The 24,721-nt window shown below is 45.0% G+C and overlaps 1 protein-coding gene across 2 annotated transcripts in view; it reads left to right on the top strand.

Annotated features, from left to right (window-relative positions):
- Window positions 1–24,721, top strand: part of APBB1IP (amyloid beta precursor protein binding family B member 1 interacting protein) — an 880,024-nt gene that overhangs the window by 506,300 nt on the left and 349,003 nt on the right. For both annotated transcript variants that reach the window (XM_086941655.1, XM_086941656.1), the window contains one exon: window positions 11,080–11,201. In XM_086941655.1, coding sequence (XP_086797781.1) covers window positions 11,080–11,201 — 122 coding nt within the window. The remainder of the gene's footprint in view (window positions 1–11,079; window positions 11,202–24,721) is intronic.

The following is a 24,721-nucleotide window of genomic DNA, read 5'->3' as shown; positions in this document are numbered from 1 at the left end:
GATCTGCTTCCTTCTGGCCAAGAAAGAGGTCTCACTGCCATGCTCCCTCTGTGGCCGCGTGGCTAAGGAGTGTGGCATACTGCAATGTAAACAGTGTGGAATTTTCTGACCAACTCCCGGCCTCTTCCCGCCCTACAGATATTTGGGGTCCGTACCGCCAATACATTTCAGGGAAGGCACTTGAAGCGCCCTCTCAGTCCCTACATCCCAATATACCGACCGGGGTGGGCTAGACCATGGGACGCCCATTCCATACACCCACTCTGGCGCTGCTTCTGCTGTTACTTGCCGCCGTCTCTTGGGTGTGGGTGCAGGGCCTGGTTTGGTGGGGGCCCCGATACCGTTCCCGACTCAGGGGTGTTTATGCCAACGATGGAGGTTGTTATTTTCACACTCATGCGGCCCAACTCTTGGCCCTTCACGACAATTTTGAACTGGGCGAACTCCTGCTCTTAGTCCAGCTCGTTGTTGGGTGGAAAGGTTCAGTAATTGCTTTTACTGTGATGTGGTTATTGTCAACGGTGCCACTTGACGTGATACCGATCGATTTACTGTGCTGGTCTTGCAATCTGATTCTCATGATTCCTGTCCCTTTTATCCTTTCCTTGCTTTTTGAACCAATGGTTATGTTTAGTTTGTATTTAAGTTGCTTTATCAGAAAATGTTCCTATTGTAACATTTACAGTGCTCTATGGTGCAACCCGATTGTACGTTCCACTGTACTCATTGTTCTGCTGCCTGAGTCACTTGACGGCCATAAGTACAGACCTTGTCACAGTGTTTGTTTTACTGTTGTGGATTGCAGCATCTGCCTTAATAAAGTGTTTTAAAAAAAAAGATACCTCAGAGTGGTCCACATCAGCTGGGCTGTAGATCAGTAATAACTCTGGGGTAGGTTCCCTCCTCAAGTAGGTTTACAACACAAGTTTCAGTCAGGTGTGCCTCATCCCATCTTGCTTTCAGCCAAAGTCTGCTTATCTCAACTCTGGGTTCTTTTATTCCATACAATGACAGCAGCTTGAAACTCCTCTGTACTTAGGCTGAGTCACAGCGGAGGGGACTGGGGTAGCAACTGGAATGTTCTCCTTCTTGCACATCATCCTCTCAGGGGTAATTAGAGATAGTTCCAAAGTCAAAGTGAAAATCACAGTGGTGTCTAGTTCTTACAGGACTCTGCGGACTCTCATGGGAAGCCAAAGGCTTCCCATGAGACCCTTGACCTCGACCCTTGACCCTGTTTAGGCAGGTCGCTCCACACGCCGCACAGCGCCACCTGTGTCCCCGTGTCCCCCGCTGCTGCACCATCTGGCTACCACCTGTGCCTCATCCTTGGTGACCAGTGGTAGGCCGTCAGCTCTTGCGCTCGCTCTGCCCTTTTTCCCTGTGATTCTGCTCCTGCTCCCCTAGTGTACATAATTGTATTCGCCTTATTCCTTTGTACTGTTGTAGTGTTATTGTGTTGTTGTACCCATTTTTGCCTCTGTTCCTCTACCCGCTCTACCCTCTCGTCTTCCCGCCGCCGCGTCCCTGTGGCCCGCCCCCCCTGTTCGCCCATTTGCCACCCTGCTCCGTTCCTCATATGGCCACGCAGCACGCACGCTGCTGGCATGCCGAAGGTGTGCCTAAGGCAAGCCCGTCTGCGCCCGTCCATGCCCGTCTGCACCTGGCCCAGACCCCCTGGTCCCCACGGACCCCACACTGAATGCCGCCACTACACCGCCAGCACCCTCCATGCACTCAACACTGGACGACAGCACGCATGCTTCCAGGCGGTCCCGAAACACACCAAAGTACCCTTCTCCTGCCGGAGCTGCAGCTTCCCTAGGCTCCAAGCCGCTAAACCACCCATGATGACAGGACGCAACCACCTCAGATGCATACTACTGAACACCTGCTCCGCACGCAAACACGCCGTTGAACTCTGGGACCTGCTCGACACATCCTCCCCGGACATCCCCTTCCTGACAGAGACCTGGATGAACGCCTCTTCTGCACCCAACATCGCCATAGCCATCCCGGACAGCTACAAGATCACCTGCAGGGACCGCACCAATAGAGTAGGAGGTGAAATCGCCATCATCCACAAGAACACCCTCAGGATCTCGACTAGCTAGCTCCGACAACACCCTCAGCACCGCCGAACACCTGCACTTCCAGGTCCACACTGATCCCAACACCACCCTCAGAGGAACTCTCATCTACAGACCCCCCAGGCCCCAGCCTCATTTCAGCGACTCCATCATTAACTTCGTCAGCACGCACGCCCTTGCCGTCACAGACTACATCCTCCTCGGAGACCTGAACTTCCACTTCGAGAACAACAACGACACAAACTCCTCCACCCTGATTGACAACCTTGCCAACCTCGGTCTGAGACAGCTCATCACAACACCCACCCACTCCGCCGGCCACACGCTTGACCCCATCTTCTCCGCAAGCCCCCACGTCTCCTTCAGCCACACCACCCAACTCAACTGGACTGACCATCGATGCATCCACTTCACCTTCTGGAAACCCACCATGCACAACTGCACTCAACAGATCCCTTTCCGCAGCTGGAGCAAAATCACCGAAGACCAGCTAAACTCCACCCTCGCCCGAAGTCCACCTGCCGACCCTACCGACTCCGACACCGCCGCCCGCAACCTTAGGGGCTGGATCGACGACTGCGTCAACACTCTCACCCTGATCAAGAAACCCTCCAACAGACGCACTAACAAGAAATCCAGCTGGTTCACCACGGACCTCCAGGCCTTCAAGCAAACCTGCAGAAAACTAGAGAATAAATGGAACCGCGAACAGACACCGGACAGCTACGCAGCCCACAAGAACGCCATCCGCAGACACCATCGCCTCATCAGATCCGCCAAAAAGGGCCTCCTTCAAGGACCGCCTTGACAATAACGCACACAACAGCAAAGAGCTCTTCAACATCATGAAGGAACTCTCCAACCCCAGCTCCAACACCAACGACATCCCACCATCGCGAAAACCTGTGCGGCTCCCTTGCCACCTTTTTCCATCACAAGATCACAGACATCCACAACAGCTTCAACAACATGACTGCCCCAACAGCCACCAACCCCTCAGACCCCACCGCCACCACCCACATCAACCCCCAGCTCACTTGGACCAACATAAACGACAACAATACCATCAAAATCTTGAACACCATCCACTCTCGCTCTCCGTCAGACCCATGCCCGCACCACATCTTCAACAAAGCTAGTGCCACCATCGCACCCCATCTCCGCAAGGCCGTCAACATCTCCTTTGAGACCGTGACCTTCCCGGAGAGCTGGAAGCACGCCGAGATCAACGCCTTACTCAAGAAACCCAAGGCGGATCCGTGGGACCTCAAGAACCTCCGTCCCATCTCCCTGCTCCTGTTTCCGCGAAGGTCATCGAGAAAACTGTCAACAGACAGCTAACCCACTACCTTGAGGAGAACAACATCCTGGACCAGTCCCAGTCCGGGTTCCTCAGCAACCACAGCACCGAAACTGCCCTCATCGTCGCCACCGATGACATCAGGGTCCTGCTGGACAAAGCAAGACCATGGCCCTCATCCTCCTGGACTTATCAGCCGCCTTCGACACTGTCTGCCACTGCACCCTACGCACATGCCTCCACAACGCAGGGATCCAAGACAAGGCTCTGGACTGGACCACCTCCCTCCTTTTCGGCAGAACCCAGAGCGTCCGCCTCCCCCTTTCCGTTCCAAAGCCTCTGAAATCAGCTGCAGCAGACCCCAAGGATCATCCCTCAGCCCAAAATTGTTCAACGTCTACATAGCTCCGCTCGCCCACGTCCCCCAATAGCATGACCTCAACATCATCTGTTACGCCGACAACACCCAGCTGATCCTCTCCCTCACCACGGACCCCCTCACCGCCAAAACCAATCTCCATGAAGGAATGAAAGCTGTCGCCGACTGGATGAAGAACAGCCGTCTGAAGCTGAACTCGGACAAAACGGAGGTCGTAATTCTTGGCCCCACCCCTTAACATGGGACAACTCCTGGTGGCCGACTGCACTGGGAGCAGCACCGACACCCACCAACCACGCATGCAACTTGGGGTTCATCCTCGACTCAACACTCTCCATGACCAAGCAAGTTAACGCTGTCTCATTCTCCTTCTTCAACACCCTCCGCATGCTCTGCAAGATCTACAGGTGGATTCCCCACCGAAACAAGAAGAACGGTCACCCAGGCCCTCGTCAGCAGCAGGCTGGACTAAAGACACGCCCTTTACGCAGGAGCCTCGGCCAAACTCCTGAAACATCTACAACGCATACAGAACGCCTCTGCACATCTGATGCTCGACATCCCCCGCCACAGCCACATCACACCCCACCTGAGAGACCTGTACTGGCTACCTGTCAACAAAAGGATCACCTTCAAGCTCCTCACCCACGCACACAAGGCACTCCACAACACTTGATCAGCATACCTCCACAGACGACTCACCGTTTACACCCCGAACCGCCAGCTCCGCTTCACCGACCTCACCCTCACCATCCGTCACCCGCATCCGAAGAGCGACTACTGGCGGCAGATCGCTCTCCCACCTCACCGCCAAGACCTGAAACAACCACCCCATCCTCCTACGGCAGACCCAGGACCTACTGACCTTCAGATGCTACTCAAGACCTGGCTTTTTGAGCAGTAGCAGCACTCCCCCCCGCCCCCCACCCCCGCAGCGCCTTGAGACCCTCACAGGTGAGTAGTGTGCTTTACAAATTCATTTATTGATTGATTGATTGATTACAGTGTGCCAACTTTGAATTCAAGCTCCCCAGCATTTTATCTAGGCTTTCTGCACTGGCCAAAGGAGGAGTAACAACTGTTCATTAGGATGTGGTGTGAGTAGACCAGAGAGAGCTCTATTGTAGGGCAGATCTATGGGCATAATGTATGTTGCAACCCATAAACAAGATATGATTCAAACCCCTAAGAGGGTCACCAATTCACAGTCTCAAGGTCCTGCTTCACCGACAAGAAACATAGTCATGGCCAATGCCAAAGCAAGAAACATCTATTTGTGTTGCATGTGTTTTTGGTCCTTGGAGAGCACACCTGTCACACCACCATAATCTGTATGCATAAAACATGTAATCACAACCCTATAGTACATGCTCAGGTGGAAAACGGACCCAACGATAGGCAAACAAGTAAAAATGCCTTTAGCCCTACTTATCAAATCAGCTGCCACTAACCATCAGTCTTCCCACAGTGTGGTGGCGGGTGGCAAGAGCTACCCTCTACTATGAGTAAAGGTATGCTTTATGTGCATCCTTGCTGCAGCAAAGCTTTTTGTTCATCTTGTGAATTACTTAAATATGTAGCATCTCCAGTGGGCTCAATGATGTCTAGGCCACTGTGATAAAAATAAGAATTTCAGCAGAAAGAAAGTAAAACAAGCATCATCAAAGATTATCAGTCTCGCCTTTAAAAAGCAACTGAGATGCTATTAGCTTTGTCAATACCTGTTTGCATTGTAAAAAAAAAGAAAAAAAATCAAATGGACTGCCAGTGTGTAATAAACCAGGCACACTCATGCACAATCATGGGTGGCTATCTTGTAATGGTTTTTCCTTAAGAGAAAACTCATTACAAGGCGATGCATCTTGATGCTGGTGCATGTCTGGGTGACCATTTTGAATATTTTTCCGATTATCGGCACTAGTGTCCATTTGGAATATTTTGTGATGTTTAATTTACCATTCTAAGATGTTTGACTTCCATTTTCTTTTTTTAAAGTTTGCACCTGTTGCCTCACAAAGCAAAAGAAGCAAACAGATCAGTTACAGTGTGCAGCAGTCCCTTGCACATTCACTTAAAAAAATAGAAAAGAATATAGTAGTGAGTGTAAGGCCGGGGTGTGGTGGTGAGAGAAAACGAAAAAGAGAGAGCGAGAGAGAGAGAGAGAGAGAGTGAAAAGCGATTTACTTCAAAGAAAGATTAAAAAAATTGTTACATTGTTTCAGCAGTGGAAGGATACTGCCTATCCTATCAAAAGTATAGTAAAGAAGCTAGTGTTTAGAGGTGAGTCAAAAACAAGAATCGGGAGAAAAGCCATTGAATAAAGAGCAGGGAAGTGTCAGGGCAGGCCTTGAAATGGTTAAGGTCCTACTTGTCAGGAAGACAACAGATGGTGACTCTGACACCTTTTACCTCCAGAAAGTCTCTAGTGCAATATGGGGTACCGCAGGGCTCTGCGATTAGCCCTGTCCTGTTTAACATCTACCTACAGCCCCTGTTCCCCATAATCAAATATTTTGGTATCGACCTGATTAATTATGCCGATGACACTCAGCTGGTGTTCTCCCTTGAGGGGAGACAAGCAGTATCAATGGATACATTCCAGGAGTGCATGCGGCAGACGGCTGGATGGCTTAGGAGTAACTCTTTACAATTTAATGGAGGGAAGACAGAGGTGGTCTATTGCCCCACGGCCAGATTGTCCCAACAGTTACCCCTGGAGTTCAGGCTCACACCGGAGGAGGAACCTCTGGCCCCAGCTAAAACGGTGCGCAATCTGGGAGTCTTGGTCGACAGTAACCTTCAAATGGAATTGCAGGCCAACAAACTGTGAGGGTATGTCTTTCCTTGATGCGTATGCTACGCCAGATCCTTCCACTACTTCCGAAAGAGACATGCGCCCTTGTAGTGAGGAATATAGTGCTTAGTAGGCTGGACTACTGCAATTCCCTGTACTTGGGAGCGCCGCAATACATCTTTCAGGGGTTGCAGAGAGTCCAGTCCATGGCGGCAAAGATGGTGCTAAATAGACAACGCAGGTCCTCCACAATGTTGGCTCTGAGAGACCTCCATTGGTTGCCCATTAAGGCAAGGGTACACTTTAAATCAATTTGCACTGTATTCAGAGCTGCGCATAACCTAGGCCCTGTCCCTCTACAAGACAAATTTACCTGGTACACTCCAAAAAGGCAGCTCCGATCCTCTAGCACAGGCCTGCTGGTGACCACCAGATTTAGGCGCTCCAGGATGGGGGGGAGGGCCTTCAGTGTGGCAGACGCCCAATTATGGAATGGGCTGCCGCAGAATATTAGACAAGCTAACTCCCTGATTGAGTTCAGAAAGAGCCTGAAAACCTGGCTCTTCCCCAGTACTGGTCTCTAAGACTGCCCCTACTGCTGTTCTGGTTTGTGTTTAGGTCGATCTTTTTGAGTCTGAGCGCCAGGATACCCATAGGGTGGCAGTTGCGCTATATAAAAGCTTAATTCAATTCAATTCAATTCAACTGAGATAGATAAGAGCGCCATCTAGTCATGAGGAAAGGCTGACCTAAAGCCTACTTCTATATTGTATTGTTCACAATAGGTCTTCAACAATAGACAGCCAAAGCTATGTATGGGTGAGACCTAAAAGGGACAAAAAGATACATCTGCCAAAGAGTACAAGGAAATTCTTTCGTACACATTCCATAGATATCAAAGAAACATTAATCAAAACAACTGTTAACAAAGCTAATTCGTCTTGTCTTTTAGTCCCGGGTTAGAGAGCTACTGACTTTGACAGTGCTTGTTTGCATTTACCAATTGTATATAGCTAAAACCATTGAAAGATGGCTAACTGCATACTCATTCATTCACATGCACAGTTGGCCATCTTTCAATCATTTTTGTTATACTTTATCACAAAAAGCACTCAAAGATGGCCACACTATGTTCTTGTGCAAGAATAGTGGCCATTTTGGAGTGGTTTTTTTGTGATAAAGAATAACAAAAACCATTCAAAGCTGCCCTCCGGGCCTCCATGTTTTTTCTTACTATTTTTTCTTATTTTACTGTTCCAGATTGGCTGGTGCCTCTTTTTTGATTGTAAATTAGTAAGACATTTTGCGAAAGGTACCAGGCACATGAATCCAAGCATGTGACCAGGGAGCAGCGGGCTTGAGAAAGCTGAAAGGAAGGTGAGCATAGGAAAACATTAGCCAGTGATGGCAGGAAAAAGAGAGAAAGCTGGGATCATGAATGGGGGAGCAGAAGGAGGCAGGGAGAAAGGGAGAAGCTAGTGAACAAATAGCCCCTCATCCAATTAAATGAAGGAACTCCTTAGGGGTGGAAGGACACAGAAACAGCTGATAGAATGAGGTGAGAGACCCGATAAACTGTAGGCTGATCAAAGATGTGATTGACAAAGCCTCAAGTCAATGGGTGGATGAGGAAGAACATAAAAAAATAATTATGTGATGTAGACTAATCCAAAGCTCAGTCCAAGTATATGTTAAATAATTCAATAAAATAGTTCTTTTGATGACAAACAACTACAGTCTTCAAACAAGATCTTAAATATCGCAATAAGGAATCGAAGATTACAAACAAATATATACGCCACAGCAGCATCCAGAGGTGCATGAATGTTTAATGCAACACTGTTTGCATTGTTGATTTCTGGTTCTCATGGAAAATATTCCTTGAACCATCATTAGTCTGCACAGGTGAACATATACCCTCCTAGCAACAGGCAGTCGTTTATCCACCTAATTAAACATCTGTGCATTACTCATCCATGCTTTAGTTTTGTAGTATCATTGATATTATGCCTCTTATTGAAATATATCATTCTTGACGGACTGACGGTAGACCAGTAAAATCAACTTTTTACCAACATCAATGTAAAAGACATCACATGCAAAGACACTCTCTTCGGACAACAACTGCAGTGCTCCATTATGATCATCTCATGAAATTGGTGGATTTGCCAGAATCTATCTGTGTTGTCATTAGGTGAGTGGATTTGATAACAGATGCAGAATGTATTTATTTATTTATTTATTTATTTATTTATTTATTTGAAGAGTTTTATATAGCGCTGGCTAGACCCGAGGTATCGGAGCGCTTTACATGAAGAACATTGAGTTACAAGATGCAAATTACCTTCAGCTCCCTTTTATGACATGACAATAGAAGAAGATGAGACAGCGTTAGGCGATCAAAGTAACTCAGGCATTATCACAATTGAATTAAGCTATTCCAGGCACACATGTATGCAGTTACGTCACCCATAATGACCATCCTCATGCAGTATGTAAAACAGTTACTGCAGATTGTGTAAAGACGATATCCTGCGCTCTATGCATAATGGAAATATGTTTCACCTGAGTCTTTTTGCAATCATAACCCGTGGGAAAATGTCTGGTCAACAAGCAGTTCTATTGTTTATTAGCTTTTCTTTGCTGTTACTGAAAAAAACAATAGCATGCAAATCCATCTTGGTCGAACCCCGGAAGATGCAGTGCCAGGGCTAAATCCGCTTTGAGAAGAAGAACTGCAGTCAACCGAAAGGTGCAACTTGGGGCCCTGGTTCTTGGACTCCCAAGTATTGATAAGGTCCCTGGAAAACTTCACAGTCCAAATATCGACCTACAGATACACCGGGACAATTTTATCATCCCCCAGAATATCTTCATGGATGAGTTAATAATAGTGTATCTGCACTTACCTTAATGATATTTCAGAAGTTGATATTCAGGTCACGGTAAATATGAAGGTTAACATTTGTGAGGTCAATTTTGTGACATACAACCAAAACTAAAAACCCCACAACATATGTAGAATGAACCCATAATTATTCTATTATCACAGATTGTCCTCTGCATTTTCATTACAAACTCCCTTTGACCCCAAAGATTGTTTTGGTCTGCTTAAAGTAGGAGAAAAGAAAGTCTCAGGATGAAGAAATCTCTTACAAATAATTTCTCTAAAATTCCCGGAAAAATATTCTTTCTTGTCTCTGATATTCCTGGGGCGTTAAACAACTACTTCTATATACAAGGTAAACAGTTAACTAGGTAAATGATTAATCTAAAGCAATGTCCTGATCATTTTAGAGGTATGTACACAATAGGATATTCTTCTTTCAATTAAATAAAAGTTTAGTGATAAGTATGGTGTTGACTGTTCAGTCACCCAGTAGAACATTAGGAGTCTTCGTGTATCATCTTATTCTAGAATAGAATTTTGATTGGGGAGGTGACCGGTTGACAGTTGAAGGAGCGAGTATTGACTCATGAACACTGCTGCACAATATCTGTTTATCTACAATAAACCTTCTCAATGATTTATGTGCATTTGTAGTTACTTACTACAAATATGTTGGCAACGAGTCACAAGTAACTGCTGAACACCACGGAACCAATTGGTGTTCTACCTGCGTTTTCTTGTTGCTGCGACATTCACAGATTCTGCACAGTGTAAAACCTCAGGCTCAGAATAGAAGTTCCCCATTGTTTTTACGTTGCATCGGAGCATTGGGAACGAAGTGGAAAGCACCGCAGAGACATATTCTAGTAGTACAGTAAGTGCGGTTGCGACTGTAATGACAGTTGTTGAGGAAAATTCCCCATTCTAGTGATTGCAAGTTGCTCACGGTGGCCATCTTAGGGCAATAAGCATTGTGCCGGATTATGCACAGCAATCAAGGCCAGACATATCTGACGCAGCGGCCATCTTGAGAGCTCCTTTTGCATTTGATACAGGTCACGCTAGTCATCACACAAAGCTGACGTTGTGGCCATTTTCGGAATGGCTTCTGTCAATCCTGTACTTATCCCTGCAAAAAGGCATTATGTTGTCTCATCAATTTGAAACAAATCAATACTACAACTAGTTCACAATAAAATTGAGAGTGATTTTAAACGTTTTTGGGGGATTTAGTGCTAAACACAAAACCCAGTGAAATTTGTGAAAACATGTACTCTGTAATTTCATTCCAAAATATCTAATTCTATGTAGATGCACAATTGTTGGGCAATATTTTGGTCAACAGAGATGTCAGGGCTAAAACAGAAATATCTTTTCAAATCCATTATGATGCTGAGAGTGCAGTTACTGTTGAAAAGTTATGACATTTTTAAGGTACTGATTGTTTTGATACTCAGGTTTATTTAGCAGCTGCTATGAGGGGTGTTTGCTATAGCAACCATGGTATATTGAATTATCATTGTACGTAACAAAATAACTGTATGTTTGCTAATATTCCTGAAAATAGACATACTTCTCCTAACACTTGCCTTTTTTTTCTCCCTAACATGACTTTCATCTTACCAGAAAGGTTCTTCGAAGATCATGAAAATGTGGTCAAAATCCTATCGGACTGGACAAGAGACAGTGAAAATAAAATTAAGTTCTTGCAGAAAAATGAAAAATATGCACTTTTCAAAAATCCACAGGTGAAGTTACATGAGTTGCATTAAATGTCTCAGAGATATGTGTATTTGTTTAGAGTAAAAGAGAGCTACATTTGAGGTCTTGACAATATTAACATATTTGTTGTACCAACTGTCTTTCTAGCCAATCAGAATAAATATTTTTGTCATATCAACATTGCATCGTTAGAAAACTAAATTCGTTTTTCTGGAGCTCTCATTTCACCTATTTGTAAACATCAATAAATTACCACAGTTCACTGGACTAGAGATATATCATACTCTTGACTATCAAGACGTCTTTATCCATGTCTCTTCAGAAATGCAGTCCTGCTTAAAAATGCCAAGGTCTTCCTCATCTAAATATGCATTCCAAAGTTTTTATTTGGTGAAAGCCACAGATAAATTCATGAAAATGTGAAGGAGAGAAGATCAAACCACTTCTTCACAGCTTCTATCACAGTTTAAGCACATGTTCCAGGCCAGCCACTGCAGAGCCTGTGTGTGCAGTGTCGCAGGGATTCCTTTCTCATACAGAACTGTGCATAGAGACTTGGAACCTCAGTGAATTAGGGTGTACCAAAACTCACCTTAGTACCCAAATTCCCCTACCAGACTAGCTACAGTGTCTCATTGGTTATCACAGACTCCCAATGCTTAGACAAACCAGAACATGGACTTAGTACACCTCAGGTAATGTGGAACACATGAACACTCTTTCGTTATACAATGATTTCAATCCAGAACGAGGACTAAATGAGGACGTGTGCACATTTGAAATGTTTATTTACTTATGCAGTGTTCTCAAGCGCAGTATCTTAGCTAATACAAGCAAACATATTATAAGAAACAAAGTAATCAGCATAGTCACTAGTCCATAGAACACAAAAGGTGAAAGCATGGTAAAACGATAAAACGAATAGGGTTCAGTAACTCCGAATTCTCACCCTCCCTAGCTAGTATATTACTTTATATCTAAGAATGTCTCTTTGGGTTTTTGCAGGGCGGGCCCATACCTCAGATCCTAGTGGTAAGGGATCACATCATCTTCCACCAGCTCTCTGCATGTGAAGCACCATCAAGTGTGTGTGTATGCTCTGTGCAAAGCCATATAAAACTCGCCTAAAGCCAGAATTTGGCCGCAGCTGCATGTATGTTATGTCTAAGAACGTGTGAAGATCAGACCTCACAACAACCACTGTGTTGAGATATCCTTGAAGGTTTCAGCACTCACTGTACAGACACAGCTCACCAAGCAAGGCTGATATCAAAGTAACAACATATTATTTTCACGTGAATCAAAAAATGCTACTAGGCTCAAAGCTAAAGCAACAGATATGTGTCGTGTGCAGAAGCAGCAGAAAGGTAAAATGGCGTTTAAACTCCTAATAAGCTCATGCTAACTTAACAGAGCATATAGGCAAAGTATATCTATATGACACCCTCCCATGATCCGAGCACCGATAAGATAAGATAAGATAAGGGACTCAATTTTGAAATGCAGAGTTCAATAAAGTAGTCAGTTCAAATTTGAGCAGGTGAGGAAAAATATTTTTGTCAGCCAAAAAACCAAAATGTCACCAGCATGACAATTTAGTGTTCACTTTAAATAAAGTCAATAGGTTCATCATAATTTCAAAAAATACCGAAAAAGTTCCATGATATCGAGGGCCTCGATACGTCTCAGCCTAATACCGAGTATGCAAAATAAGCAGCAACAGCTTCCAAAAGGAAGTCACTGTTATCATCCGAAAATAACTCAGCCATCCAATTTAATAGCGGGAAAGAACATATATGCTCTTCAATTACCGAGCCTCTAGTGCCATCAGAGGACAACTCGGCGGGTTCTCAATGAAGCTGTGGGGCAAGAAATCTTGCACCGCTGCGAATACATTCCAACGACCCAGTATTCCATGCATCGCTGCAAAGGCAATAATCCCTCCGTCAGAACAAAGCAATTCATGAGCAACTAGGGGGCTCATGAGCTGATTAAAATCCACGTCAGGAGACACCATATTGCAAAGACACAAATCCAGGGCCCAGTTGAAATCGCAGCTCAAGCAATGAAAGACAGGCTGGACACATGTGAAATAGGAAAATCGAAATGATAATCCATATGCTGCACTTAAGGTGGCAAGCGGCAGCGTTCCATAGTATTCAAGCATCCTGTTGCGAAACAGTGCCAAACGCGACAGTTTGTCTTGGAACACAGAACGTGCATCCATTTTTAATAAAACAAAATAGCACCAGAAAGCCTGCAGCCAGTAAAACAGGAAATCCACCAAATAGGCTGGAAAAGATCAAATGGAAGAAAGCAGGAATGACTTAAAATATCTTTTGGAAAGAAGTCACAAGACCACTGCTCCGGTGCCTACTTGACTCCCGGGTTCACACTCTGCGACTCTGGGCAATAGCTTGCTTAATCTCCACTACGGCCCCTCGCGGCGGGATGCCTGGCTTTCACCTTGTGGATAGCCTGCTGGGGTTATCTCACAGGGGAATACCAGGACGGGTTCCCAAGGCAAGCGCCTTGATGCCTACGGGTGATGCGTGCGCTATATAAATCGCAATACATACATACATACATACTGCTTACTACTTTAAAAAAGTGCGCCAACCCCGATGTGAAGGATGCGTTAAAGATTGTATGAATCAACTCACCGAAATGCAATGGTAGGTCAGTATTTAATAAAGCATGCACCTCTGTGCGGGTGTTAGCTACGTGAAGGACAAATGTTTCACGAGCAGATGTCAGGACAACTTCTTTTTGTGACAATAGGGCTCTTATTCTGCTCATCTTATTGAACTCTGCCTTCAAGGTCGGAATCCTCGGCCAGATGGAAACATCCAAGTTCCCATGCGTGGGTGGATACAAAACATTTTTTCAGCAAACCACACGTTCACTGACTGTAACCACATAAGCAATGCCTTTTAATAACCCACAGCAATCTTCATTATTCAAAAGTAAATACCTGCCGTTTGCCAGTAATGTCAAGTCAAGTCAAGTCAAAAACCACTTTATTCGATTTTGTTAAAAATCATAAAAGCATGCTACAACAGTTAAAAGACAATCCAAGTACAAGTTTTAAAAAATTTCATACAGTACAATACAATTTAAAAACAGTAAAAAGATCAGATTAAAAAGGACTCATCATGTGCAAAAAAGCAAGGTATACCACGTTCATCTCATTCCCCACTGTTAAGCTTGTAATTTCCTCTTCCTAATCCGAACGGCAGCAACAAGGTAATTTGCCACACTGAACATTACCAAGGGCGAATCAAGCATTTGTAAAAACAGAAGAGCTGGGTTTACCTGCGTAAAAGCTTTACCCTTCAACAAGGGTAACAGATACTTCTGCCTAGGAGCATGGTAAAAAGGGCAGAACAACATAAGGTGCATATTGTCTTGAATGGAGAAGTTGTCGCATTTGCATACAGGTGCATCCTCAGACTTGAACCATCCCTGTCTATCACAGAGTACCAAATAAATCTGGTTAAATCTGAACTTAACCAGAAGCCACCTATGAAACGGAATGTTAACTAGGGCAAGATACGGTTGGATGGCTATACAAGTGATTGTCATATAATGTGCTCTAACCATGGGTTTTGTTAACTGGAGTTGTTCTCTCTCCAAGGACTTAAGTTTGTAAAAGTTTTCCTTGACCCAGGCTAGGTCTGCTTTTTTTAGGTCAAGCGGGGACGAGAAAATCTCCGGGCGTCCAAGTTCTGATGAGCACTTATAAATATATGCCAGCCAAGCAATATCTTTATATTTATCAAGTTTTAAACAATCCATCAGAATTTTGTGGTTGAGGCCTAAGTTGTTATTGATCCAGACCCTTATCCACAGAAGAATGGGTGCCATAGAGAGGATGTCAGTAATGTATCCTACTCCAAGCTCCTGATGGGCAGAAAAAGTGGCTGTTGATGAGGGGAGTCCTAATATCGAGCAGAAAAAATTGTTCACCTCTATTTGAATGGTTTCATTTTTTACATAACCCCACAATCCAGCTCCGTACCTAGCTATAGCCAGTGATTTTGCCCTATACAAAGCTAGTAGTGCACCACTTGGTTTCCCCCCGAGTCTCCTTGAGAAGCTCAGAATAGCGTTAACAGAGCTCCTCACTGCTTTGGTCTTAGCTGTTATCTGAGGGATCCAACTGCTCTTAGTGTCGAAAATTACACCGAGGTAAGTGAAGGTTTTAACATTAGTAATCGCTTCCCCCTTACAAAAAAAGGATTTAGTATTACTTTTAGCTGCCCCAAAAACCATGACATGGGATTTAGCGTTATTAACCACAAGGTCAAGAGAAGACATAAAGTCACTGAATGCATCCAGGAGTCTCTGGAGGCCCAGATGTGTCCTAGCTATTAAGGCGGCGTCATCCGCGTACAGGAGCACCGGAATATGAGTGTCTCCTGCACGCGGTGTGTCCGCAGAAACAGCCAGAAGATTTTTTTCCAGAGAATTTATGTATAAAGTGAACAGCATAGGGGCAAGGATGCAGCCTTGCCGCACACCCCTGCCTGATTTAAACCATGCTGTACGATGTCCCTCTTGGTCCATTCTAATGGAAGCCTTTAAATCCTTGTGGAGTTCAGCTAAGAAGTGGACCAAAGGAGGATCCAACCCCATTTTTAATAACATGCCCCACAGCTTGGCTCTGTTTACTAAATCAAATGCTGTGGACAGATCCATGTAAGCAACAAAAATTGCCCCCTTTTTTGCCTTTGTGTATTTAGAGATTATCATGTGCAGATTTAGGCATTGGTCCTCTGTCCCTCTACCTGACCGGAAACCATACTGGGCGTTGGACAAAATATCATTCTCTAGTGTCCACTTGTTGATTTTCGCCAACAGTACTTTACCCAGGATCTTCATGGAAGAATCCAGCAAGGATATAGGGCGATAGCATTTGGGGTCACTTCTTAGTCCTTTTTTTAAAATTGGGACAATGATTGAACATGCCCAGGTATTAGGGAAACCACCTGCAAGAACATGCTTAAAAACATTCGTTAATATAGTTGCCCACAACTCTGGGTTTGATTTATATAAGTCCAGAGGAACCCCGTCGGGTCCTGGGGCTTTATTCTTAGCGGACCCAGTTATCGCAGCCTTAACTTCGTTTTCAGTAAAATCTAAATTAGGTTGCATATCAGAATAACAGGGTATACAAAATGTTTCATAAACTTGATTGCACCCATAGATAACTGAAAAATGATTAAGCCACTCTGATTCAGGTATATTTGCCTCAAGATCTGTGTTACGCGTTTGGGCAAATATGGGATTGTTTATTATGGACCAAAATTTAGAGCTGTGTTTAAGGGTGGTCGAGTCCATTAAAGCGTCCCAGGCTTCTTCTTTTACGGCTTTTTTGCGTACCCTTACCGCCTCAGCATATTTTTTCCTTAGCTGCGCTATCACTAACTTATTTCTAGGAGAATGTTTAAGCGCTGCCATCAATGCAGAGTGAGCTTTTGAACAAGAATGGTCGAACCAACCAGAGACTGGGGCAGGTCCCCTTTTTGGGCTAAGTGTAAGTTCTTCTTCCACCCTCGAGCAAATAGCCTCAAAGGCGGCAATAATCTCTTTATCCCCCCTGGCAGGGTCCCTACAGGTCTGAAATTCCACCTTCATATCTTGTTCAATAAGGTTCAAAAAGTCCTCTGGGCAAACTTTACACCATTTTAATCTCTTCCCTTGGTCTTTGCTCTTTACATGCTTCACAGAAGTGGCCAGCAAATCCCCTTTCAGCAGTCCAAGCGACCCATCCAGAATTAGGCAAGCCGGATTGTGGTCACTAAATCCACTTTCAATGGCGTTATAAAAGTGAACATAGTGGAGGAGCCCTGGGGACAAAAAAATGTAATCAATAATAGTTTCACTACCCCTAGCATTATATGTGACCACACGGTCATTTGGGTTTGAAAAGCCAGGTTCATACAGGTCATTTGCTGATAACAATTGTTCCATGGCTGATCCCTTCAGACTATGCTCAAAATGGGGAGGAGTCGTAAGATCAGGCCCATTAAAATCTTTGATCTGGCGGTGTGAATCACACAAGTGTACGTTAAAATCACCCATTAAAATAATTGGTACAAAAGTGGTTTGTTTTGACATGTAATCAGTTACAAATGAACTTAAACTTTCTAAAACAAAATTTTGGGGTCCGCCCTGCAAAGAGTTATAACAGTTAATAAGTACTGTCTTATTTTTATCTGAGTGGCGGATCTCTAAGAGCTGAAAATAATGTGAGGAGCTAGGAATTTCCCTCACACTCCCAGCTATTTTGAGAGACACCAGAAACATCAGGTCGCCTATATCCCTTCCCACCGAGGTACACTGTGCATTGACAAAAAATGAAGAGTAACCATCCAACCAAAATGAATTATCCCTTGCCCATGTTTCCTGCATAGCTACTATATCATGTTCTTTTAGCTTACCTAACCAAATTGGGTCATTCTGTTTGGCACGTAAGCCCGCAATATTCCAGGACAAGATCTTAGCTTTTCTATTACCTCTCTCTGTTATCACCTCCCCTTCATTAGATGCAACATTACAGGGGGTCGGGATGTTACCAGTGTTACAGGTGGTAAGGATGTAAGTGGAGTCATCCTGGGCATTAGCTAGCTGATTAGTTTGCTTGGTCTCTAGTCAGTCCATATTGTCATGGTTAGCGAGAGCCGCAAATCTGTTTGAGAGTGGCAGGTTATCTGGATGTGTGTGCTTTGCGGAAGTGACTACACTGCCGCCCCTAGAATTCTTTGTCACCCATTCATTCCCTTGAGGAGGGAAATTTTGGTTACCCACAAACCCGTGGTTGTTATTTGGCTGTGGCCTACCATGCCCGCCTCCTGCTGTCATGAGTGCAGGTGGGTAGAAAAAACCCAGTGGCATAGCGCGCACACCCTTGCCTAAAGGATCCAAAGGGGAAGCATCCCAGAAGAGGCGGCTAGTGACATCACGAGATTTAAAATTAACTATAACCCAGTCGCCTGCCATGCACTTCTTAGTTTTGCCCACCCAGTTAACCCTTCTACACATCAGTATATTAGCTGCAATATTACTTTCACCCGTGCAATTAGCATTGCACCATTTTTCCGTGTGGTTACGCAGCGTTTCATGATGTTCTACCTCCCCCGCATCTAATTTGGGTACATTTACCAGTACAGCTACAAAAGGTGTTGCATCGGGGGGTAGGTGCACTGGAGGTACCCTGCCCATCCGATCTCCCGGAAGACCTAATGGCTTTTCCAATAAAACACGGTTAGGCACTGGTTGCAGCAAGGGCGTATATCTACCATTTACAACTTTCCCTTTAGAAGGCACAGAGTTTTCTGCGGGCATATTGATAACTGGATTATTTGGAGGGTCGATTTCTATAGGTGCTGAAACCTGGGGGACATGGGGGCAATTCAAATTTTGTGGTGGCAGTACAATGGCCTGACTATTCAGAAAATCATTAATGCGTTCACATTTTTTCAACAAGTTGTTAACACAATCCTTCAGAGTCTCAGTTATGTCTGTTGCAATCTGAATTAAGGCGGATTCTAGCCTATCAGAAAAAAGTTTTTCCAGTAGTAACTTGAGACCCTCCTCGGTGATGTAAGAAGCCTGCTGACCCCCAGATTGAATGTTGGCCATATTATCTTTGACACCCGTGATCTCAGTTGTAGGAGGTATAACAGTAATAGGAAGTTCTGGCGAAGGCAGAACTGTGGGGGTCTGCGCCAAGTTTGTCCGGCATGATTCAATTATGACCCTCGGGTCCAGTGGAACGCAGCTAATGGGCGAGGAAATTGTAGTACTAGTGCTTGGAGATGTGGTTTCCAGGCCCAATGCACGCTCAGAGACAGCTATCTGGGAGGATAATTCGTCCACTTTTGATGTCAAGTATGTAATTATACTGGTCGTATATTTTGGGACCTTGGCCTTAGCTTCTCCTATCCCAGGAGTGACTATTTTGCGCTTACCCATGGTGTTAGGGATGTGGCCCGTCCCGTCCCTGGTCGTCCTTGGACGGCCTTAGACGGCCCGCCCTCTGCCCGGGCTCCGCCCGGCGTCGCCCGGGTGCGTCCCGCGACGCGGGAGGAAGGGCTTGCTGAAGTACGCCTCCCGGCGGAAGTCCCAGCTGGCAGGCGGCGTCCCTGCGGAGCAGGAGACGCTGGGGATTGTAGTTTTCCCGCCCAGCCCCTCTCGGCGGCCGCGAGTGGTTTGCGGCGGCGGGGGCGGCAGGGAAGGCAGGGAAGGCTGCAGTCCTGGCAACGCAGCGGTGGTGAGATGGCGATGAGCCCCGTAGGCAGCGAAAAGAGGTCCCCGCTCTGCCGAAGGAAGGGCTTGCTGAAGTACGCCTCCCGGCGGAAGTCCCAGCTGGCAGGCGGCGTCCCCGCGGAGCAGGGGACGCTGGGGATTGTAGTTTTCCCGCCCAGCCCCTCTCGGCGGCCGCGAGTGGTTTGCGGCGGCGGGGGCGGCAGGGAAGGCAGGGAAGGCTGCAGTCCTGGCAACGCAGCGGTGGTGAGATGGCGATGAGCCCCGTAGGCAGCGAAAAGAGGTCCCCGCTCTGCCGAAGGAAGGGCTTGCTGAAGTACGCCTCCCGGCGGAAGTCCCAGCTGGCAGGCGGCGTCCCCGCGGAGCAGGGGACGCTGGGGATTGTAGTTTTCCCGCCCAGCCCCTCTCGGCGGCCGCGAGTGGTTTGCGGCGGCGGGGGCGGCAGGGAAGGCAGGGAAGGCTGCAGTCCTGGCAACGCAGCGGTGGTGAGATGGCGATGAGCCCCGTAGGCAGCGAAAAGAGGTCCCCGCTCTGCCCAAGGAAGGGCTTGCTGAAGTACGCCTCCCGACGGAAGTCCCAGCTGGCAGGCGGCGTCCCCGCGGAGCAGGGGACGCTGGGGATTGTAGTTTTCCCGCCCAGCCCCTCTCGGCGGCCGCGAGTGGTTTGCGGTGGCGGGGGCAGCAGGGAAGGCTGCAGTTCTGGCAACGCAGCGGTGGTGAGATGGCGATGAGCCCCGTAGGCAGCAAAAAGTAATGTGAAAGTGGGGACGATAGCGGGCACGGGGGTACCTTTTAAAACACAGGCTAAATTAGGCTGTTCTTGATTGCAAGAGCCGTGTAATTGAATATGTCTACACATCAATGAGTGATCTGGTGTTTCATTGCACTCTTCACCGTTGAGATAAACTTACTTCCCTTCCCTAAGGCATCTGTACGTAAAAGGGAGCGACCAAGCTTCATGGAGATAGGAACTACCAAGAGGCTCGTATCTACCAATGGCAAAATATTTAATAGAATTTGTAAATTTGAACAGAGCAAATGGTAAAGTTATTAACCCATGGATAAGCCACCTTGCAGTAGTGGCCTCTGCCACCGAGAAAGGAAAAGACTCTAATCGTTCAATGTGTAACATGGAAAAAGATGCATCTCTCATTGAAAGCAAACGTTGCTTATCAGTCAAATTAAACGGGGCAAAAAGAGACAAGACATTCATGTAATTCCAAGGCACCTTCCCGGCCTTCAGCGTCTGCAGGGTCCACGCAAACTGCATAACAGAACGTAATTGATTTTGACCATGGTATAATACAGACACATCATCTTGCACAATATCAGCAACAGATGACACAATATTATCCAGCGTGTAAATGCGGGAAGAAAGCGTGTTAATGCTATTATCCACAACTGCAAGCACTTTTTCTAAATTAGCTTGATCAATAGCCCTGAGGCGGGTAGCCGCATCAATCTGTGATGTTTTCCAGATTTCATTGTAATCTGCATATATCCATCTTCTAGATCTACCTCTAGCCGGGCCTTTTATGAAATCATTCAAATCAACAACGTCAGTCAGTTTAGACAAACGCAGTTTAACTGATGCCAAGGTAGAATGTTTGAGCCAATTCTGACATAATTTGCCCACTGGATAGGTAGTTACAGAATGGTCACTCTCAAAACGGGGATCTAACCTGACCAGGATAAAGCCATCAGTAATACCCAGAAAACGATGTTGGCACGAGTCAGCACTTCTGTGCCACAGCAACCAGCCCTCGGGATCCAAACTGGATATGTGTAAGGACAAATTTTGCAATAAAGTTACCAACTCTCTAATCGAAAATTTCGTAGTATTACCCCAACCAGTATATTCTTCTAAATCAGGGAAGGAAGAAGTATTTAATTTTTTAGAAATAGCCAATCCAAAGCATGTTGTCTATGAAATGGTAGAATTCAAAAACAACATATGATTCGGGATGAGACATGCACGTGCAAAGCCTCAGTGCCTTGTACCTGCCAACTTTTAGAACCCCAAACAGATTTAAGGTCAACTGTTTCCTTCCACAACTCGTAGCCTCCAACAGCTAGCTGTTCTAGAAAGGACTTCGAGTACAATAACTTAGTATCGTAAGTCTAACTTTGGACGTGGATTTATCTGTTATTCTAAAATAAAACGAAGCGGGATTGGACTGATTAAAATCAGTAAAATAAGTGTACTTTTTCAAAAAGGTACTCGAGCTGCCTCGCAAAGGAGCTGGGCAATGCTTCCACTGTGTATAATTTACAGTACTCCTCCTGGAATTAGTTTTATGTAGGTAGTGATTGCCAAAATGTTGGAAATAAAATAAATCACCATAATTAGCAGATTCTAAATATAAATCTTCAGCATCAAAAGCAGCATAATATTTCAAATCAGCAAACAAAGCCTCTACTGCCTGAACATCCCAATCATCAGAACATATATTTTGTTTAACCACATCCCCCATGTTAACTCTAAGCACATTAGGGACATTTATAACTTCAGTGGGTCCATGGATTTTTAATTTAACAGCATCCCATACTATCCCATCCAGGACGGGCCAAGCGCTGATATTAACAAAAGCCAAGTCTCTCTTCAATCTGTGGGCAGAATGTGACGAGGAATGGGGTGCCAATGTTCCATTTAGATGTCGAATGCATGTTCTCTCCTCAACATAGTGTCCATTAATGAATCGGAAAAAATAAAACACAAAACCAATTGACATAAAAAGGTAAAGTGAAAAAAGCCCCAGCCAAATATAAGTCCAAGGTGGAATCCAAAAATGTTTTTTAAATAATGTTGCATAGACTCTAATCCTTGAGGGCTTTCCTGACGTGCCTGAAACAGTGTCTCATCAATTTGGGAAAAGGATCACTTGTCCTGCGTAAACCTAGGTCTGCAGGTTGGTAACTGGGTGTCTCCCAATAAAATGACCCTCATACACGTGTTTTTTAGTTCTTTCTTTCTTTCGTTAGCGGTATATGATGTGTCCCCGCTTCTTTAACACGTGCGTGCGTAATCATTGGGTCAATTCATTTGTGTGCACCCTACACCAGGAGGTTATACCTTAAGTTTAAGGCAGTAGTGATCGTGGAAAAAGTGGTCGGAAAAGTGGTGAGTGATTTAAAAATAGTCCGGACAGCCAGTACTTGAAATTTTATTAAATCTGGATTCGGGCTAGTCTAAAAAAGTAGTTTGTGCTGCTGTGGAATCAGTTATGGATTCTAGCGCACTTTAATGGTCTAATAAAATGGTCGACATGTTTCAGCTCTGATTGACAATTTGTCAGGCAGCTTTCTTCAGGACCAGGGGGTGAAAGTAGTGAACAAAAAGTGAAAGAATAGCTAAATTTATAACCTGATTCTCCAAGTGTTGAAAGGTCGCAATGTACCTGTAAAGAGAAAGCACACAACAACAAACAGTAGGGAGACGGGGGAAAGAAGGGGGGAAAACAAACTTAATAATGTACAAATATGTACACATTCAAAATCACTTGATTTTGAAGAAAGAAACTGTAAAATGGCAATACTTAGCGCAGAATCACTTTCATTTCAGGCATCAACTCATCCATTCTCATGCCTTAACAGCGTAAGGTGATTGTGCTATACTGTTGTATAGTGCTCTTAGTTGTTAATGGTAATAGTTGTCTTCACATTTCTCTTGCATGGTGATGTGGCATGCTTATTGTGGGCACGGTGTGCTCATAGAGTGATTTTGTGAAAAAGAGTGGTATTTTCGTTTTCTTGTCATTTACGCTAAATATACGAAAAATGAATATTGCACATCTCATTTCATCATATTTTAAAGCGGGGGGCCCCTTTATATTCCCTCCGAAACTCTGTTTCGAAAAAGATGGTTTTGATATTTAAGAAACATTGACCGATATTGGATTGGGGGTGGACCCGTATCGGGTCTTTTGAATTACGCCTACCTCCTTTTTTTGTAGCTTATAGCTTCATCGGGGAAGAGGGGTTTTGAAGAGGAAGGTAGCACTAAAGGGAGTAAAGTAATAGTTAGTGTGGGCAGGTAGTACTTGCGCTTTCCGTTGGTCAAATACGCGAAGCCTTCGTCTTGTCCCTTTCGCCTCCTCGTCTGCAGCATGTGCTGTCTCTACCTCCGTCCACCCGGAAATGGTGACGGCTGTTGGACCGGATGTTTTTAACTGGTGTGATGTAGAGATAGAAGAAATCTTTACGTGTTAATTGATATTAAGAGGAACTGCTTCTGTTTATATTTATACACTTCACGTGGGATTCGTGAAAAATGAGTATTATAAATCCTACCGTTTTTTAGGAAATATGTGTATTTTCATACATATTTAGGAAATGTCAAGGGGTCTTAAAACCTTCGAAAACGGAGATGTTATTTGTCTCACAAATATCAGCAAGAGTATTACCAGACTGTTGTGATGTTGTCTGTAATTACGGAAAAATGGTTTTTAGACTGGGGAGTTTAAGTGTGAAAATTGCCAAGTTGTTTTAGACATCTCAATTAATCTTATTGAGTTCAATTATCTATTAAGGGAAAGCCAAGGGATGGAATGATTAAGGCCCAGAGTGTCAGTTTTGAGTCTATGCACCCAGCGCTGTTCTTTCTCGAACAGGATTTTTTCAGCATTTCTGTCTACAGTTTCTAGGGTCTCTAGAATGACCCACTGTAGGTCATTGACCGTGTGTCCCAATTCTTTGAAATGTGTGGACATCTTAGTTGTTGTTCTTTTGCAGTTAACATTGCTGCGATGTTCATACATTCGTTGTTTTGCCTTACCGCAGGTCATGCCGATATATCTCATCTGACATGGACATGTTATCATATATACAACATGACTGGTATTACAGTTGGTATGACTCTTTAATTTCCAAGTCAGATCAGGGAGTAATTGTAATTCTTTGGTGGGTTTTGTAGTCCCACATGCTGAGCAAGTTCCGCAAGGGTAGTGTCCTGTTACTGGGACAGTGTTCCATATTCCCGGTTGTTCTTTTTTCTCCTTAGGGGGAGTTCTGGTGTGTACTAGCAGATCTTTTAAGTTCCTGCTTCTTTTGTTTGCAAAACGGGGTTTTGGCCAATCAAGGTTGTTCGATGTAATTATTTTCCAGTTTTTGTTAATTATCTTCTTGACCTTAGTAGTGACACATGTTGTCCTGTGTCTTAGGGTGTATCTCCAAGAGTGCTTCTCTAGGCTGATTTCGCGCACGTTTTTTGCAAGAGAGGATCACTTTCTTGGGATATTCTCGAACTATAAGTTTGTCACAAAGGTCATTTGCTTGGT

This window comes from Lissotriton vulgaris, chromosome 10, assembly GCF_964263255.1.
Source record: "Lissotriton vulgaris chromosome 10, aLisVul1.2, whole genome shotgun sequence".
NCBI classification, from domain to species: domain Eukaryota; kingdom Metazoa; phylum Chordata; class Amphibia; order Caudata; family Salamandridae; genus Lissotriton; species Lissotriton vulgaris.
The sequence above is the reverse complement of the archived record's forward strand: the minus strand, read 5'-3'. Positions and strand labels throughout refer to the sequence as shown.